This window comes from Pholcus phalangioides, unplaced genomic scaffold (assembly GCF_987345545.1).
Source record: "Pholcus phalangioides strain wild (caught in Gottingen) unplaced genomic scaffold, Ppha-v1.0 ptg000024l_1, whole genome shotgun sequence".
Lineage (NCBI taxonomy): Eukaryota > Metazoa > Arthropoda > Arachnida > Araneae > Pholcidae > Pholcus > Pholcus phalangioides.
In genome coordinates, this window is record NW_028301616.1 from 15,992,757 (window position 1) to 16,012,452 (window position 19,696).

Consider the following 19,696-nt stretch of genomic DNA (forward strand, 5'->3'; position numbering starts at 1 on the left):
CTGAGAGGGTTAATTTGGGTGTTATGTTTCCGTTTGTAGAAGTCTTAAAAAAAAATAAGTTGTAGATTCTCATTTTGAAACGCTTGCTCTTGAAGAAGTAAAATAAAATGTATTCTATTTGATTAATTTGTATGATATTTCTTTTTGTGATGATATGATAACATGGATTTTTTTTCAATTTATTCAGCTTCTTCGCAAAATGCCATTATTAAGGCTATTGAGAATTTCTGTAGCAAAAGTGAAGCAGCAGCTTCTATTTGTGAACAGATCCTGATTAATTTCATCATTTCAGTGGTGAGTTAAATTAGTAGCTTATGATAACACTGATTGGTAATCCATTGAAAATTCCAAATGCTCATTTTGGGCATTGGTTTGCTTATTATTTTTCTACATATTTTGTAAGCTGTTTCATACATGAATTATATAACACAATCTGTTCATGCTAGTTTAAATGTTATTACGAATAATGAATTGAATACTGTACATACTCGTGTACAAGCAAAGTTTTTTTTGGTTCAAAAACTCATTCCAAAATTGGTGGGGGGGGGGGGGGGTCAGCTATTTTTGTGCAGAGAAAACCTTGACCCTCTTTATGTTGTTGTGCGAGTGGTTCTCAAGGGGGAGAAGAGGTATTGGCTTATAAATGAGTATATACCTGTATTTTCTTTTGAAAATATTAAATAATTATTGGGTGCTTAGTCTCATGGAAACAAAGAAGCTGTGTAAGATAGGAGCATGACCCTAATTTTATGATTCAAATCTTCCCATTACCCTGTTACTTATAGGTGCAAAATGCATACTTCAAAGGTAATTGTATGAGAGAATACCTAATACAAGAGAATGTGTTGAATGTGATACAAATATTGTTTAACATTGCATGTAAATTTAATAATTGTTGCCAGAAGGTATGAAAAAATCATGATTTTCTTTTTAAAAAAAAATCAAAAAAATCCAATTGTTTTGATTAAGTTAACTGGCTGCTTATTAATTAAAACAGATCTTGTTAATCATTAAGAATGCATATTTTCATATCATCTAACTGCTTTTTTCTCTGAATTGCTCAAATTTAATTAAGCATTAATGGATAAACTACAAATGAACTTACAAGCAAAAAATATGTGCACCGAAGTCGTGGATTTATTTTGGATTGATTCAAGTTTGTTGATATTACTGGAGGTGTAGGGGTCCCATAATTTAGCTGCATAAGAAAGTACAGGAGAAATGTAAGTTTGATAGCAAAGGAGTGTAAGATGTTGCTAGTGAAATGTTTATGGTTGCAGCAACAGAAGAAAAGTTGATGGAGAAATTTCTGGTAGATGTAATCGACACGTTTATTTCAGCATACATCTGCCGAGGTAATTGCGTTTAAAAAATTATCTGCGTAATTGTCTGGATTAGAGAGATTATACTGTATCTCTATCATCTTTCACGGGATTAGCAATTATAATTTTTTCATTTTAACTTCCCTGACCACTAACTATTGAAGGCTATAATAAACATATTTAAAGATTATATGAGGATATTGTTTTTTTTTTTTTTTTGTTATTAGGTTTTGGATTGCTCTTATGATGAGGTTGCGAATGAACAAAGCATATTCAAGCTGCTAAAACGTGTTGTGTCATCTGGTTGCAAGGAAAAATATTCTCTGGCTAAAAATCTCATTGAAGTGAATGGATTGACTGATGAAAGTGTAACCCGATTTCTCAGCCAAGAAATTTACTTCTCAATTAGGATGATACCAGAAAGCATTAGTAGGCATTTATTATCATTTTTTAATCTATATTAATGGTTTCCTTCATGAAAATTATTTCAATGAAACAGATGCCTTTTTCAACACCTTGAGACATCAGGGTTCTGCTGGCTTTTTGAAATTACCTTTGTTCTCTTATTATGCATAGTCAGATTCATTTAGTTTACAAGTGGTTATCAAGAGGAGCAAAAATGGGGGAAAAATTGACTTGGTAAACGAGCAGTGTCTCACAATATGAGCAGAATTTTTTAAAGTTTAACAGATTTCAACTCCATAAACTAGAGATTTATTAAGAGACTCAATAAGAGTATTTATTTATTAGAATTAAATATGAATAGTAAGTATAGCAAAGACTCTTTGATGAGAATCAGCCTATATGATACTCTGTGTATTACTGTTGTCTGATGAGCGTCACATAATCGCTATTGTCTTAAGTTCAGGGACTAGGCCAGAGCATTCTTCTATCAGGACTGCTTTTCATATTTTAATGAAAAACCAAATTTAAAATGCATGTTTTGTATTCATATGCACATTAATAAAGAACTCAGTATCATTCAGGGCCCCCTTATTTGACTTAGGCTCACTTCTCAGGTACTGCGGACTCATTTGTGGATTCTACTAGTTATAAGAGTGGCATTCTTAGTACAAATCTGGTGTAAGCAGGGATTTTAAAGTAACACCCTTGCTCATTTTTATCATTCCAAAAATACTCAAACCTTCAACACAAAATAAGTGAAAATACACTAATTTAAAATGAGTCAACCCAAACTTTGTCTTGAAAAGGATCGTGGCTGATGTGAAGGAGATGGTTGTGGAACGAATCACTTGAATTCCATTATTTCTTATGGGAAAGTTTGATTTGATACACAAGTGTTTTAGTTTATGAGAATATTCACTGAACAAATTATGTTTATAAACTGTATTATGTTTATAAACTAATACTGTTTCCACTGCATTTGGTTTATCAATTTTTATTAATAAAAGTGTATGGGAAAGTATGATGCTATCAGTGAAAAGGACATTGGGAGAAATTTTCACTTTTAACTTTGATTACTCATAGTGTTATGAATCATGTAATATAAGCCTTCAAATTCATGTTGATAATCTCAAAAAACTTCTAGCATTGCTCCCAGAAAGCAAGTTGACCTTAGCTGATGCGAACTCTGAAATTCTGTATAATCCAGCAAGCACCGAAGAGAGTTTCCAGCTGACCGTGAAACTTTGTCGAGACCCATCTATTCTTGGCAAGAAACTGATGGAATTAGCAGTTTTGGCATTTGAAGATTTTGAGCTTTCTTCTGCCAATAACAGTAAGATTTCATATATAGGGGGTCATTCCTCCACTTGCTATTTATAATGTAAAATAGAATATTTGCACAACATGTTATATTTTTATAAAATATGGTGCCATTTAGAGGTAGCAATAAAGTAAGACATATTGCTGTAAATTTTAGTTAACTTCTGATTCCTCATTAAAAATTTGTGCTAATGTTTAGTTCTTCCGTCTAAAGAACACCCAATCTTTTTCAGTCTTCATAACTAAATCCAGTAAAATAGCAGTGTTTACGATTTTATTGAATCCAGTGCACAAATGATTTAATTATTACCTATAAATTCACAGGTGCTGCAGAAGCAGTTGAATTGCTCATTTGTGCCAATAATTGTTTCTTGGCTGCTTGTAATGTTGAAGGTATCTCACAGGTTTTGCACCGATCAAAAATATTAGCAAGAGCTATAACTAAAGCAGATAAATTCCATCTCTTGGTGAGTAAAATTTTTTCTCGAATTTCAACTAATTTCAGTTGTTTTCTGCATTTGAATCAACTATTACTATATGGGAATTTTTTTTTTTTTTTTTTTTTGGAAGAAAAACAGATTTGAAGCTGTGTCAGATCCAAATCAAAAATGATTCCCTTCATACATCAAAAATAATGTTACAGAACTTATTTGCTTGCATTTGATGAGATGTGGGTATGCTAACTTGTGTCATTGCTAGCGTACTTCCCTTCTAATCCATGTTAGAGACTGCATCTGCATATTCGCCAATTGTGAGCAGTATATAAAAGGACGAAGCTGCCTTTGTTACATCACTAATACTCATTATTTCTCGAATCTGATGCAAACCTACTGTACTACCTGCCTGCCTGCTCGCAACCTTCAGTGCTGTGTAGCATAATCTAATTCCAATGCAATAGTCATACAGTCATGTTTAACTGTTATTTCCAATTGTTATTTGTTACTGCTGTGTCATCAGTCTCTAAAATGTCTTTGATCATGCATAAGATGAATGCACCTATTTCTGCCTAATATTAATTACAGGAAATTTACTGCACACCTGTTTTCATTGACATGCGTGACCCCCAGCCCATTCGAGAAAGGAGCAATAATAAGTTTTTATTTAAGTTTAATAGTAATGAATCGCTCCAGTTTGTCTGTGTGAAAATTCAGCTCACAATGCTGCTGTGTTGTGTAGCGCATGCATTTATATCAACGAAAGTGTTCATTAGTCGAATCCGTATTTATTAGCCAAGGCTGAAATGTCGCAAAAAAATTTAATTCCCAAAAAACCAAAACATTCTTGAGTCATGGTGTTGGTTAGTCGAATTATCACTATACCAAGAGTGGGAACTCTACGCCAAAATTAACATTTTGCGCCATCCTGCTCCAATAGTGTATTTCCGTATTTTTCTGCACCAAATAGCCAAAATAGAGAATTTTGCCTCTGTATGCTTGGAATTACAGAAAAGACTGCAAAACATTTTGGTTCCTGCTTGCCGCGAAACGATTCTTTCTAAGAAGAGCGTGTTTTATTTCTCAGCACCACCTCCTCCCATCTTCTGTAGTCATTCTATCTCGTGACCTTGAAAAAATAGAAGTCTATTGGAAAGTACAGTAGAACACCGATTATCCGAACATCAATTTTTAGAACAACTCGGTCAACCTAACTCATTTTCAGTTTTCTATAGTCAATGATGCTCAACACAGTTGGTATTTTTTGCAACTTGAATCTTCTCATATCCCAAATCGATAGCTTTGTTCTATTGTACAATAATCCACTTCCAAGCAATTGTACATACCATACCTGTGAACTATAAATGTAAACAATGGCAGATCTGGGTACAGTGTGTGTAGTTATGAACGATTGACAAGCAAACAAACGCGTGAATAGGAGCAGATTTGCTGTCCTTTAAACATGGCTACTTATGGGCTGCACCGTGAGAAGGTGCGGATCGGACCTTCAGACTCTACTCCTAGTCGATTCCTTCCATCGATGTCCTCATAATGAAGCAGTTAAAGGGTCTTAAGTAAAGACTATTCAACAGCCATTAAAGATGCAATCTTTATTATCAATTAAATATTACACACTGATAATAATCATGTGTTTTTCCTGTTCTAGTTTATTTCCTATTCATTGTGTTTTATTGGATGGCAACAGGAATAATGTTTCAACAACAGCATGTTCAGTGTCTCTCTCCTTTCAAATCTATTTTGCTATTACTCGACACAACAGTAAATTAATTACCTAACTCAGCACAGTGTATTATATGCAGAATAAAAGTAGAATTACTTAAACAGTGGCTTTCAAACTTATGTCACTTGTTGCCAACATTCATCTGCAACTGCCCAAAATAGTCTAACAGAGAAACATCCCCTTCCCCCAAGCACACCTCAATGTAGACAACTCATTGCGACGCACCATTTGAGAATGACTGACTTTTAAGATTAATTCAGTACCCAATACAGTTACATTCCCCCACACTGCTGTCAGCTTACACAAAATTTTTGTACTTTACATAATGAAATTTTTTTGTGTGTACTATGCTCATAAGATGAAAATTTTCTGGCAATTATAGAATTTTTTGAAATGTTTTGCTCGCTGGCAATGAAGTTCTTTGTCATTCATAGGTTCGGTTGTTTATTGGCATTGGAAGATACAGTGAAATGAGCTATGTATTTGATATGTTGATGGATAATGGGAAGTTTGAACTTCTGCTTGGGGAGAAGATGAAAAAGGTCAGTTCTCTAAAATTTAAATATATGCAATATTTTGATTTTGAAACTGTACTTCTTTCCAACTTTCTGAAAAGTCTTTACATGATTGTTGTTTTGATAAGGCTAATAATGTAATAATTTTATGAATAAATAAGTTGTTGCAGATAAATTTGAAATTCTGTGCCTGTGCAGAAAAAATCTTCCAATTGTACATCATTAAATTCAGTCTAATTATACAAATACAACGCCACAACAGGCAAAATGCCCAATGAGGTGGCTGAGAAAAAGATGCCCATAAAAATATGGATGTTATATATTTCAAAAATACAGCAACCCAATTAAAAATGCAACTAACACAAAAAATTGTAAACAATATATACACATGATAAAATATACAATGCATATAAAGAATACTTATGGTTGTCTTAATCTAAATGTGGATAGCTTCTCGATTTACCCCAACATGTTTATCGTATCAATTGTGTTACAATTTACTACCTCCGGAGGTAAGCTATTCCATTTATTAACAACCCTATTAGAGAAAAATTCCCGGCGACACCATAACCTTGCATTGTCCCTCACCAATCGATACTGGTGCCCCCCCCCCCCCCTGTAAAAGCAATCGATTGGCAGTGTACTAAAAGTTCATGGTCCATCCTATCCATCCCATTGAAAATTTTGAACACTTCGATCATATCTCCTCGACACCTGCGTTCATCCAATGTAAACATATTCAAAAAATGAAGTCTCTCTTCTTAACTCAAGCCCCGTGTGCCAATAAGGACGCGCGTAGCTCTTCTCTGCACCCCTTCAACCAAGTCCTCTGTAGGTATGGTCTCCAAAACCTTACAGCATACTCCAGTCCAGGACGAACTAAGCCTCGAAAAAGCGGAAGAATGACTTTAGGAGAACGCGAAGAGACCTTTTTGAAAATGAGACCAAGCATTCTATTCATTTTTTTGACCACCGCTGAACAATGTTCAGAAAACCTAAGTCACTCGTCAATGAGAATTCCCAAATCTGTGACCCTAGTTGCATCCGGGATAGTGACACCGGTCTTTGAAAACTTCCGCTAACCGTTCTCTCAAAACATTGAAGTTAGTTCTCCGAAAACAAGGAACCAGTCTTTTGTTATCAACCTTACCCGAGGAAAAGTTACAGTGAAATCTGACGATACGATGATCACTGGAAGAAAACTCTTCCCCCACCAAAACATGTTCAACTAGATCCTCAGAACTAGTAAGAACTAAATCCAAAATAGCAGTACCCCTAGTGACTTCTGATACAAAAAAGTTTCAAGCACCAACTTAAGAAAGTCTCTTTCATACTGATTTCCAGATGAAAGGTTCTCCCAATCAATACTTGGGTGATTGAAATCCCCTAGTATGAGAACCCTCTTTCGCTTACACATGTAGGAAATTTCATCATGCAATTTGGCGATGTAGTTTTGATCCCTATTCGGTGGATTGTAACAAATCCCAACAATAAGTTTATGACGTCTTTTGTTCTCAAATTCAACCCATATGGTTTCAATATCACTTCTCTGCATGTTATATTCAAATACTAACACAGCGCTAACCACCATATCCCCCACCCACTTTTATCACCTTTCACAGACTTTTCGGTGCTCTTCGTATCACATTATTGACACCTGTGCAGAATGAAAAACAACATGGGTTTATCAGGGCTGCAACTAGAAACAAAAATTTGCTTTGTCATTCAGTGCAAGTATCCATTTTGGCACCGAACTGGTAGTTTTGAACAAACAAATAGTAAATTTGGTGCTCTTCCTGGTCCAGCAACTGGGCACCAGATTATCATGTCCTCCCTTTAGTTGCAGCCTTGGGTATCATAAGCAATATAGTGAACTACTCCACTAAAATAGTTTTAACCACACATGACCACATTTCAGTTGTGTAATCAGTAGGGATTAGCAAGGTTACTTTTCCCCCAGGGTCCAGGACAACATCAATGATGGATTGATTTCTTCCATAGCTAATACTGTAACTATCAACTGTTGATGCTATTTAAAATATCTTCATGTGGCTATCTACTCCAATAATTTTGAAAAGACTGCAGATGTTTTCTGTAGTGATGCTAATTTAGGTTGGGGCTCATTTTCAAATCCTGAATTTCGGTGAGAAACTATCTCCTCAAACTTTCAGATAGTTTTTACGCCTTCTCTAGCCAGAAATTTTATATTGCTCGTTGTGCTCCTGAGTACAGATATGAATTGCTGCAGATGAAGAGACTACGTAAGACACACTGCGAAACTAACATTCTAGAGGGCCATCCACTAACACACGACCTTCTGGAGGAAAATTCTGGTTTACATTTCACCCACCTATGAATTATGAGTAATTAGCGTAGCAATGTCCAGTAGTTACTATTGAAGATACCTGTTGCTTGTAACAAGAAGTCTGTTACAGTGTGAAAGTTTTTCTTGCTATTATTAAACCTCTCGTTATAACAGAGGCTGTAGATTCAGTGTTCCGTGCGGGCCACTTAATGCGATCACATAACTCTGGGTTTCTGATCACAATAACTTATTAATAACGACAGTAGAACTCCAATTATCTGGATAACTCATGAAAAAAGGATATTTCTTAGTAAAAAAGAATGAATTATGCTTCAGTATGTAATATAATTAACCCTAGAATGCTAGCTATATGACTGAAAAAAGTAGACGTATGGCTAGTAACATGCAGTTTTTATTAGTGTATTCTAGGGTTAACTACAGTGAAAACAATTTTGTTTACATTTTGCACACTTATATATTGTGTTAAAGTGTATCATTGCTTAAACATATCAGTCAAAGTGAGTTGTTTCACTCCCTTTACTTATGTTCGTTCAGCCAAGTCTTGCATCTGTTTGACAGTGAGTAGCCGTAGATGGTCGCACTCATGCTGTCAGTCTATTTTATCTCTGTGTCAAGGTGTGAATGAGTGGCTTTACAATGCCTTATTAGCTGATGATCCTATGTCTGATTGAGTAGCACATGGCCCCACAAGGGTGGAGCTGGCAGGGCTCCAGATTGACCATTATTGGTGCAGTGGTAAGATGCTTGTCTTCCACTATGAAAGTCACCATCAAGGTCCAAGGGTTCGAATCCAGGCAAGACCATCAGAAACAAGTTCTGTACTACTGAGCCCCTGGGGTAACCACCGATAGATGGTGCCTTAATTTCCCACCCAACTCCACTGGTTGGAAATGACCAGTGATATATGACCGGAGTTGGTGTGTGGTAAAGTAGATTGATCATTACCATGTTTTTTCACGCTATAAATTTACTATAGTGTGGTTCATGGAACGTCTGCACTAATGAAAAATCTCAACATAAAAGCCCTGCCGCAGGATGCAGAGACTATAGAGCAGTTCCCATCCTTTTTTGGCTTGCTGAGCACTTTTTGGTGTTTCCGAGGAACGCTTGTTATATGTGGTTTATTAAGTACTGCCATCCACCTTCCAAGCAGACAACTCAGCAGGTTTTTTGCTTACTGTGTTATGCATGACTATATTGTACATCCAAAAGCAAACATGATGACCGCATAACACATTTCAGGACGGCCCCATTTTTTCTAAACACAAAAAGGGATTAAAAAATGTTATCATGGCACTCCATTCCACTAACTTTTCATCATACCATTCTGAAACTGGACCCCCCCCCCCCACTTTAAGCTGAGATCCAGCTTTTTTTATTGTCAACAAGGGAGAGGGGTTGTACATTTTTTGACCTACATAGTTTTTCAGGTTGATAATGATAACTTACAGGTTGAAATAAGTTCAACTTTTGCTTAAAAACCTCAAAAAAAAATTATAAACTTAAGTCCTGATAACTATAAACGAATTTTTTCCCCTGTGTCATGACATAGCTCTGTTCCATACTTTCTGAAAGTGATTACGAAAACCAAATGATTATCTGTGATTCTAATCAGTTGAATGACTTGCAAACGGTTTCCAGGTTATTAGGCCATGGTCTAGGAGATTTTCTTCCTGACGTCTTGCCCACATCTGTGGCAGGCATCATCTGATGTTATTAGGACGTAAGTCTCTGCGGCAAGCGAGAAAGGCTTTGTACATCTACTGTCATTGACTTGTTCTCTATATGCACTTCTGAGACTTGATTGGCTGCAAAAGAACCGCATTAGTTGGCTTGTATGGATGTATTGTGCACTGATTGGCTGCAAGTGGTGTCTGGCGGCGATTGGCTGTCGAGGTCATTTTCTCTCTGGCATTCATCGGGAGCACATCTGAACTATCTACGTTGCTGAAGTACCGGGACCCAAGTGGGATGCACCTTCATCGTCTCCTCTTTTCGATTTATGTTGTGGTGCTTGAATATTTCGATGGCTTCTCTATGAAGACAAGCATGGTAGTGCACCTCGGACGATATTACCTCGGACTTTTCAAATTTACTTTTGTGGCCGGTTTTTGTCCTAGACCAGTGGTTCTCAACCTTTTTTGTCCATGACCCCCTTTCAACCATTTCTCATTCCTGTGGCCCCCCTTGCGAAAATGACTAACTTTCTACCCCCTCTTTCCCCCCCCCCCCGTTTTCCCATTAGAAGATAGTTATTCAAAAATTGTCAGAAGTGTAAATATTTTTGAATTTAATTTAATAAATTTTTAATTAATGAAAATAACGAAAAAGCAAAATGAACAGAATACAGTAAAAAAAATATAATGATCATGGTTTCATTGAGAAATGTCAGTTGTATCTTCTAAAATACGCATTCTTAGAATGATAAAACAGCAAAAACTGGTAGCAAGCAGTTTTGTTAATTTTATTCTCTTCATGCGGATAAAAGTAGTAATGAGGGAGTAGCCACCCACACAAATGAATCACAATTGAAAAGTTCAACCTTTCACATCGTTTTCAACAATAATACATGTACCAAGGATATAGGTTCATGTTGTAGTCCTGCTATGAATTTAAAAAAATGAACTAAAATACGTGTGAAAAATTTTTAAACATTTGTTTGAACCATTTCATTCCAGAGAAATCATGTACGCAGTGACAAAACTGTTCGTGTGAACATAATAATGATTCATTATCAGGATTTCAAGCCATCGGAAAATATAAATAATCAGATTCTCAAATAAGAAAGTTATCAGTTTGTTGACTTCAATTTTGGTACGGTCAAAATCTGATATTCACAGAACGAAGCAACGTGCGTGTTGGCTTAAACGCAACACAATATTTCACATAACAGTCTGCACTGTATTTAATGTACAGGGCGCAAAGGTAATGGTGCATATGACATTTTACTGGCGAACCATTGGTCCTAGAGACATACTTTCAGTCCCGAATAATGTGCAGTACACAGATATTTGATTCATATTGCCAGGGGTTGCATAATTATCAAAATAAAAATGTTAACTTTTTATATGGACACCCTGTGCCCCAAAACCCAGTTGGAAAGTTGTTTCCCTGTCTCCAACAAAAAAGTTCTAAGTTCAATATTTCACACATTTCTAAGTGCAATATTCACTGAGATATTCGAAGAAAATTAGAGGAAAAAAACAGCATTAGATGCGGGGAAACCATTTTACTCGCATTTAACGCTGTTTTTTTTTTCCAAATTTCCCCAATTTTTCGAATTTGCGTATCTCTGTGAATATTACACTTAGAAACGTGAAATTATTTTAGTTGGCATCGGGAAAGACAGAGCAACAACTTTAGGTTTTTCGGCACACGGGGACGATATAAAATTTTTTTTTTTTTAATTTCATAACTATACAACCCCTTACAACATAAATGACATATCTGAGTTGGACACGTGATTCGGTTACTTTTTCTAGTTGGAAGTATGTCTCTAAGACTAGCTGCTATCAGCTGGTGCTCCGTGGAGCCTTTAGGGCTCCTTGTGCACTTCCCAGGGGCTCCGCGACACTCGAGGATAATAAAAAAAATCAATAAATTTGATAAACAAACAGAAAAGAAAGAGGCCTAAAGGGTACCGCGATATAAACAATATTAGAAAAAAGGGCTCCGCCATAGAAATTATACTCTGAAAAGGGCTCCGCGAGTCAGAAAAGGTTGAGAACCGCTGCTATAAGACTAACGGCTCGCCAGTAAAGTGCCATACGCCCTGTTACCCATGCAGCCTGCATATACACATAAAAAATAGTTTGAGACGAAATACAGTCGACTCCTGTTTCAACGAATACCGTTATATCGGGAAAAATATCATTTTAACGGAAACTTTTCTAATCCCCTGGATAAGTTTACATAGGAACAATATAAAAATCTGGAATTCCTTTGTAACGAAATTTTTTATTATGCAGTGATTTCTCCTGTCTTTTGGAGTTCATTCTAATATGGTTCGACTGTATTCCCCCCCCCCCCCCTCCTGACATTTGCACTAAAGTAATTGAACTTCAGCAATTTAATCTGAAAACAGTCTTTTTTATTTCATAAATTTTGGAAGGAAACAAAAGGAAGAAAGGGCGGTGAGAAAAAAAAGAAAAATGGCCAAGAGGGGCTCGGTTGTGCGTAAATGCCTCGAAATTGCACTTGTGTGTAAGGGAATTCGCGCCTCACTCTCCGTTTTATGACAAAATTTCACATTTATGAGACATTTGACAACAGTCACGATTAATCTCTATATATATAGCTTTCAATATTAAAATATTTCATTTATACGAAGCACAATTTCAATTATTTGACATTTTCATTTCGATTCGAACTCCAAATCTTTGGCATTTTGACATCATTTCCAACTATGAAATCCACGCGGTTTTTGTAGATTGTGAAAACACGTCGCTGAATTTATTTTGTATGCGTATTATCAACACTAAAAACCATAAATTTTAGGTTGAGAGATACAAAGGGACGCATTTAGCAGGTTGAACATTTCAAAGTGAAGACTTACGTGAGAATTTATTGCACTTTTCTGAGAAATCAGCAGACGCAGTGAGTCTCAAATAAACGAATTTAAATTGCTTTAAATGTGGTCATACGCCCTTTTAGAAATTTTTTTCTAATGTCCGCAACATTGTTCTTGCAGGATAGGAAAATTGCATTGAAATTATTTGGGATGTTGCCGGCCAGCAGCAGGCTTAAGTAGTAGGGCAGTTAATAGGAAGCTTTACAGTATGGATTAAAAAAACTTTAAAGGTTTAGTGTCAATCTTAGAGGAAGTCCCAATACTTTATCTGCTTGGATTGCTTATAAAAACCAATCAGCAAACCAAATGACGTTTAGACCGTCTTAAATATGTTTAAAATTACATTTTCCTGTTAAATTGAAAGGAATGGCATATGAACACTTACAATTGAAACAACAGTAATTTTATGCAATTGTAGTTTCTTAAGTTATACTGCAATGTAGTTTTAAATAATTAAATTTCGCGGGTATTTTTTCTCATGTATGATTTGGTCTCTTGGAGTTCGTTATAACTGGATTCGACTTTATTTCTTTTCATCAGAAGCAATGGATTGGTCCCCCCCCCCCATCAAAATTCATAAAAAAAAAACCCAGAGCAATCATTGTTTATTTGATTTTTATAAATATATTCCCACTCAGTGCCTGCTGAAGATAGCTTTGTGCTAAACTAGATGGCTATCCGTCTGTAATTGCATGAAAATGATGGTTTTTTTACAAGCTTTCATTTTTCACCCATCTACTTCTTGGATTACATTTACTACCAGCACTCAAAAGAATGTCAATGAATGGTCAACAAATTTTTGCCTGCTTTCTTTATGGCAGCCCTCTTTGAATAAAAAGTCTTCGAACACACATAATTTTCTGACTTTACAGTTACTCCATTTTGCTTAAATCTCTTCTATAGTTTGTGTCAGGGCCTACTGTCACCCCCAAGTCGTAAAACCATCGAGATTACATGCAACACTTTTTTTATTTCCTTCCTCATGTTAATATTACTTGAATGGGGGAAACATTGCGAAAAAGATATTCTATGAACATTTTGTTTGAAATCAATTTTTTTTAGTCAGAGTGACTAAAAAAATTTAACTTCACAAACTTCTCTCTCTCTTTGTGGCCCCCGTATCAGTAGTCGTGGCTCCCCTTTTGCGAGATTTTCATCCGTGGCCCCCCCCCCCTGGAATATCCTAGGGCCCACCTGGGGCCATGTGGCCCCTGGTTGAGAACCACTGTCCTAGACCATGGCCTAATAACCCGGAAACCGTTTGCAAGTCATTTAACGCCGGCCATGAAAGCCTCAGACAATATTTCATTCTAATCAGTTGTTCAATGTAAATATGCCATCATGTTTATCTGCTTTACTGATACAATATGTCAATCATGAGTTTTTTAATACGTTAGTTTTTTAGTGACACATATTATATGCCTATTTGTTTTCAAACTTCCACAACTAATTTGCAGGTTCCCAATCTACGGCTGGCATTGTTGGATTATTTGAAACGTTGTCCAGAAGCTGAACAGTATTATGGGCCACTTCTACAGACTTTCAGCATGTTCAGGCAAATAGCAGAAGATGCCGAAAGGTCTGCTCGTGCTAGACTCACCCAGTTATGCAAAACAGAAACTGATGTTGGAATACAGAAAAAACTAGAGTCTATAATAAAAGAACTGACTCACGCTGCCGAAAACTATATGCAGGTCAAGTGCATTAACCAGGCAATGCTGTGTGCTAAATACGCTAGACTTGTTGCCTTGCAGATACATCTCCATCCAGAATGGATAATAGGTTTGAATGACATCGGAGTTAAAGATTGCATCATACGTCTCGAAAAGTTTTCACATGCAGTTGTGGTGGCTGAGCACTACAAACACGAAGACTCGTGGGGCAAAGCAATATTCAATAATGTTATAATCAGAGAGAACAGGTCGTATATACGAGATCTGAGTGCATATCTCAATGTGACGGAACCCATGATAAAAGATGTTGCCAGGAGCTACCAGTCACTTTCCTCTAAGACAGAAAGTCAGATGAAAAACATGATGTATGTCCTTTCGTTTTGCTTGGACGTTAAATTGAGGTATCAACTCGCTAATCAGTTGGAATTTTCTGACGTCAAAACAGAGCTTCTAATGGGGGAGAGTGGAGCGTATCTTCAGGATTGTTTGAAAATTTCTGATGATTGAAATGCCTCCTAAGTGAGTGTAAGTTAGATGGAACAATCAAATCATTCTTTTTTGTTGATTCCAAGAGCAGCCTAATGATTTCGCATTAAATGTGATTTGCTATAACTTTGATTACAATTTTAATTGAATTTTCATATTGTACTTATACAGTGAAACCTGTCCATAACGATACTGTAAGGACCTAGAAAATATATTGTTATAGATATGTCATATCGCTGAAGTGAGTTCGAGCGCATTTGTGCTATTTCTTATTGAATAGGACTTCTGCCGGGACCAAAGAAAATTTGTTATAGGCAGGTTTCACTGTAGATACATATATTTTTGGTGATGAATCTTGCAAGTCTATGTTTGTAATAGGTTATGTCTCTTTCACATTACTGCTTCATCGCTGTAAAATACTTTTTTATGCAGGGATAAGATTACTTCTTATTTTTATTGTCATTTTAGGCATCTTCATATATTTTGAAATTTATCAGAATTACTTTTCTTTCTAGGTGGAGAAAACTGCTCTCTAAAATCATATCTTATATTTATGAGATTGTATTGATTTTTTTCATTGTATTTACATGCTTTGACCAATCCCAGCAGAAACTTGTAGAAAGCGTGTTGCTTCCAAACAAAACAGATGCTAATCTAGCCACACTCCCACATGCTCTATTAATGGCGAGGACCATCTTAAGACACCCTATCTGCCTACCAATTTACATGTTCACTTTCAAAAATTTTAACCAGATCTCATTTTCATGAGGCCCCACTCGAGGTACCCAGGTGGGCCCATGCTTTAAAACAGTGTTGTTCATGGGGCTGACAGGGCTCAAGCCAAGGACGATCTCACCATTTTTTGCTGTATGGATCTGAAAAATGATTTCGTGAAAACGAAGTAGCCAAAAGTAATCCTTTTACCAAGGATTTTTCATTAAAAAAAGTAAAACTGTAGGGAAGCTTTCCCCCTTAGAAAAACAAAAAGTCACTTTGCCATCCATCTGTAATTATTACTAAAAATTCAGGGGGTTAATTTACTTCTCATAACTACACTCAAATAAAAATCACGGCAATAAAAATTGTCATTGGGTCAAAATCAGGGACACACAGGATGTATATGGTCATCTTGCAGATTTGACTATGGAGAGGCTGGACTGGAATTGGCTGTTTGATGAATTTTTTCCTTTCCTCTGCCAAACTGAAGAGTTTCCTCCTAATTTGATGCAATGGCAACAATTTAATTCATACTTGTGATGTTTTTGGAGGAAATTACAGGCAGTAATTTCTTCCCCCCCCCCCAAAAAAAAAAAACCAGTAGGGATTTTTTGTAATCTTAGTAAAAATTTCGGATATTTAAGAATTTTCAGAGACTTGGCAACTATATGAGAATGAATATAAGTTTATTACCAGGTTAGACAAACTATTGAGCATATAATTAGCTTAATCTTATAGATACGATTGACCTATACTTGTACTGTGTAAGTCTTGAAAAACTGTGTGTGTGAATTTCCTCTATAACAATATTCCAGAACACACTTCCCACATTCCATATAATAGTGAATCTTGAATATCAATGCTTTGCTCCAGTCCCTTGAGTAATATAGGATTTTGACACTAAAAGTGTTTGAAATTTAAAAGATACCTAACCTAAGATACCAGTACCTAAACTAAATGACAATCACATATGAAGTTTTAATAGGACAACTGCAGTAGGCCATTTTCTTCATGGACTGCCAAGTAGCTTCCTTTGTTAAATTTCTCTATTAGACCTTAATTAGAAAAGTCTTCCCATGTCAAACTGAATCCTGAACCCAATCAGCGAAATTTTTTTTTGTTGAATATTATGGTGATCGTGTTAGATGGGCTACAATTTCGTTTATCTGAACTCTTGGCAATTAAAAAAAAAATTTTGCAACAATACTGGCTACATTGTGTTTGTATATTCAGGAAAAACATTTTTATACCACCAAAATTTGTCGAATAACAGTATAGAATCAGATTTTTTTTCAGCGCAATATATTCTGTATGAAAAATGTATATATAGATTTTTTTGTTATCCAAAATGTTTTGACTATCTCTTTCTGAATATGAAATTCACATATTTTCTAACATCGATTTGATAATTACGTCTTGATGTATATCAGTAAATTCATCTAATAAATATTTTTGAATTAATCACATGTTGCTGTACAATGCATTTTATCATTGATTATACCATGCTTAAGTAATTTTTCATCATCGGAAAATGCTCCTCTAGAGTAGTGCTTATTTTTTTTTTGGCCTCGACTATATTTTTCTCTTGCGGTCCAGTGGTGATCCCCACTCTACTTATTAGGTCAATTTCTAGAATTAGTCTAGCGTAAATTTTTTTTGTTGGTAAGGTTGACCTACATATAATCCCAGACTAAATACCCATTAGCTCCCTGCCGTGCTGAATTTTGAAAGTATATAGCAGAACCTCTAATGTAGATACTTCTGCAGAGATTTTTTTCCTGAATTGAGAACTTTTTGTCTTTACATAAATTTGAATCTGGCTTTATTCTATTGCATCACAATTTTGTTTCTCTCCAACATACCTAAGTTAATTTCCAAACATGCTGAAAACTGATGTGGCAGATACATGTTGCAAACCAGAAAACATAACGCTCTTTATAAGTAAATACATTTTTTTGAACTTTGAGAAAAAAAAATAAAACACTGGTATGAATGTTGTATGAAGAATATGGAAACATAAAATCGGTTTCCAAGTAGAACTTTGGTATAATGTCTATCATTTATAGTACCACATTAAAAGGCAGCAAAAAAAGTCGTACTCTCATTGCTATGCTCACTCTACCAATTCCCCTATGTGACTAGGTTTAAAATTTATAGAAGGGGAACACGTGCATGCTTATCCTACTTAACTTACATATGTTTACAACAGATGGTGCCACTACATTAAAAAAAGAACAGCAATCGTTTCCCAACCACAACAGAGCCACTTTTAATAATGCTCAGTATTTTTTAAATGGGTGCTTTTGGACACAAGATATTTATTAAGAATCAGAGATTCAGTGTTTCCAGGGTTGGTAAAAAAACTGTTTTTAAAAAAAAAAAAACCAAAACACCGGGTTTTTTTGGTTTAAATAGTATTAACATTAAAAACAATGAAATTTCTGAAAAATCATTCAAACTTCTAATAATTAACTAAAATAAAATGGTTATTAATGTAATTAACACTATTCCCATACTAATTAATAAATATTTATTACATTTTAACAAAAACCATTTTGCCATTTAATTATTTTTTGCTTAACTCAATGGATTACTGTGTGTTTGAAAATTCTTTTAATATTATTAATCATATAATATATAAAGGTTTTTCTCCAGTTACTTTCAGTATGCTTAATTAGGAAGCTATTTTGCAAGTAGTAATAAAAATTAGGTGAATATAATGTATTTAATGAAGCATAAATAATGCAGATTAATTAGCAATGATTTACGATATACAGGGTGATTATAACTAAGGTTCTGATATCAAAACACTGTAAAAAAAGAACTATTGTCAAAATGACTTGAAAATTGACATGAATATTCCTGAAAAAATGCAATTTTATTTGGTAAAGGGGAAAAAATACTTAAAAATGTAAAATTAATGACATCACCCAACATGTGGGAAATTTGCTCGCAGAATGGAAACTATAGCCAGTCATAGCAAAATTATACCTTAATTATAGCATTCCACAATTTCATAATTCATGGAAAGATCACAAAAAACTACAACTTAAGAAATGTTAAATATGTTGTCCAACCTGAGGTTGGAAGCACAAAAATTGTTGTTCAACAACAGAATCGGAGTATGCCATGGTCATGATGTGGATGTGCTTGCAATTCAGCTTTATTAAACCAAACGCGCCCCCATTCCTGATTAACTTCTAACATATAGGGGATGTGCTGGAGATTGCAATTCACCAGATTTTACAATCTGACCACTGTTTATAACATTTTGAGGTACCTCCCACAGCCAGAAGTTACAAGGGTTAAGGTGCATCCTGTCAAAATGGGTTTTCAGCAGCTGCTTTGCTGGTATTGCAATGTGCATCTTGATAGAAGTTCTATCCACACACTGGTGCTGTGGAAGTGCCAAAATGATGTGGTTGCACAAAATAGATTATACTGCTGGCCAAAATCAAACTTCTAATAATTAACTAAAATAAAATGGTTATTAATGTAATTAACACTATTCCCATACTAATTAATCAATAAATATTTCTTACATTTTAACAAAAACATCATCTACCTGCACATTTTGCATTTTTTTTTCCTTTTGCGAAAGAAACTTCAATTGCTTCAGGAATATCCATGCAAATTTTCAGGTAATTCTGACCAGTAGTTCTTATTGAATAGTTTTGGAATCAAAACTTCAAATTATAATCACCCTGTATATAGCTGATTATTTTTCATAAATCTGTTATTATTCAGTAGAACCTTGATTAACTGGGCTTAACAGTGTGAAAGTATAAAAAAAAACTACTATTGAATATTAACACTGGGAGATATACAGTAGGAGATGTGCTACTTCTTATGGGGAAAGAAAATGAAAATATATGTGAGGTGATGTAACTACTAGTACACTAGTCTGTCCTTTAAGGACAGCTGGTGTCTTTATTGGATTATAGCACCACCTGCCCTTAGCATGATGGTGTCACTACTGTTGCTGCTTCTTTGTGAAGGGAAAAAGAAACCCTGTGAGATAATACACCACTACATTTAGAAGTGTGATGCAATCCTCATTCATGAATTTGCTAAAGATAGAGCATCAGAATGTAGCCAAAGGTTAGAAAATGTTGTAAGAATGAGAAATTTTGGCTTTTGTATATAACTTTAAATAACTAAGATACTTCATATGAAAAATATATATA

General features: G+C 35.2%; 1 protein-coding gene across 3 annotated transcripts in view; it reads left to right on the top strand.

The window, feature by feature from the left end:
• Positions 1–15,499, top strand: part of LOC149068847 (spatacsin) — an 85,856-nt gene extending 70,357 nt beyond the window's left edge. For 2 of the 3 annotated variants that reach the window (XM_089250713.1, XM_089250715.1), the window contains 6 exons: positions 188–294; positions 1,550–1,751; positions 2,872–3,060; positions 3,372–3,514; positions 5,657–5,764; positions 14,091–15,499. In XM_089250713.1, coding sequence (XP_089106839.1) covers positions 188–294; positions 1,550–1,751; positions 2,872–3,060; positions 3,372–3,514; positions 5,657–5,764; positions 14,091–14,813 — 1,472 coding nt within the window. In that variant the 3' untranslated portion in view covers positions 14,814–15,499. The remainder of the gene's footprint in view (positions 1–187; positions 295–1,549; positions 1,752–2,871; positions 3,061–3,371; positions 3,515–5,656; positions 5,765–14,090) is intronic. The other variant, XM_089250714.1, reaches the window with a different exon arrangement.
• The last annotated feature ends 4,197 nt before the right edge of the window (positions 15,500–19,696 follow it).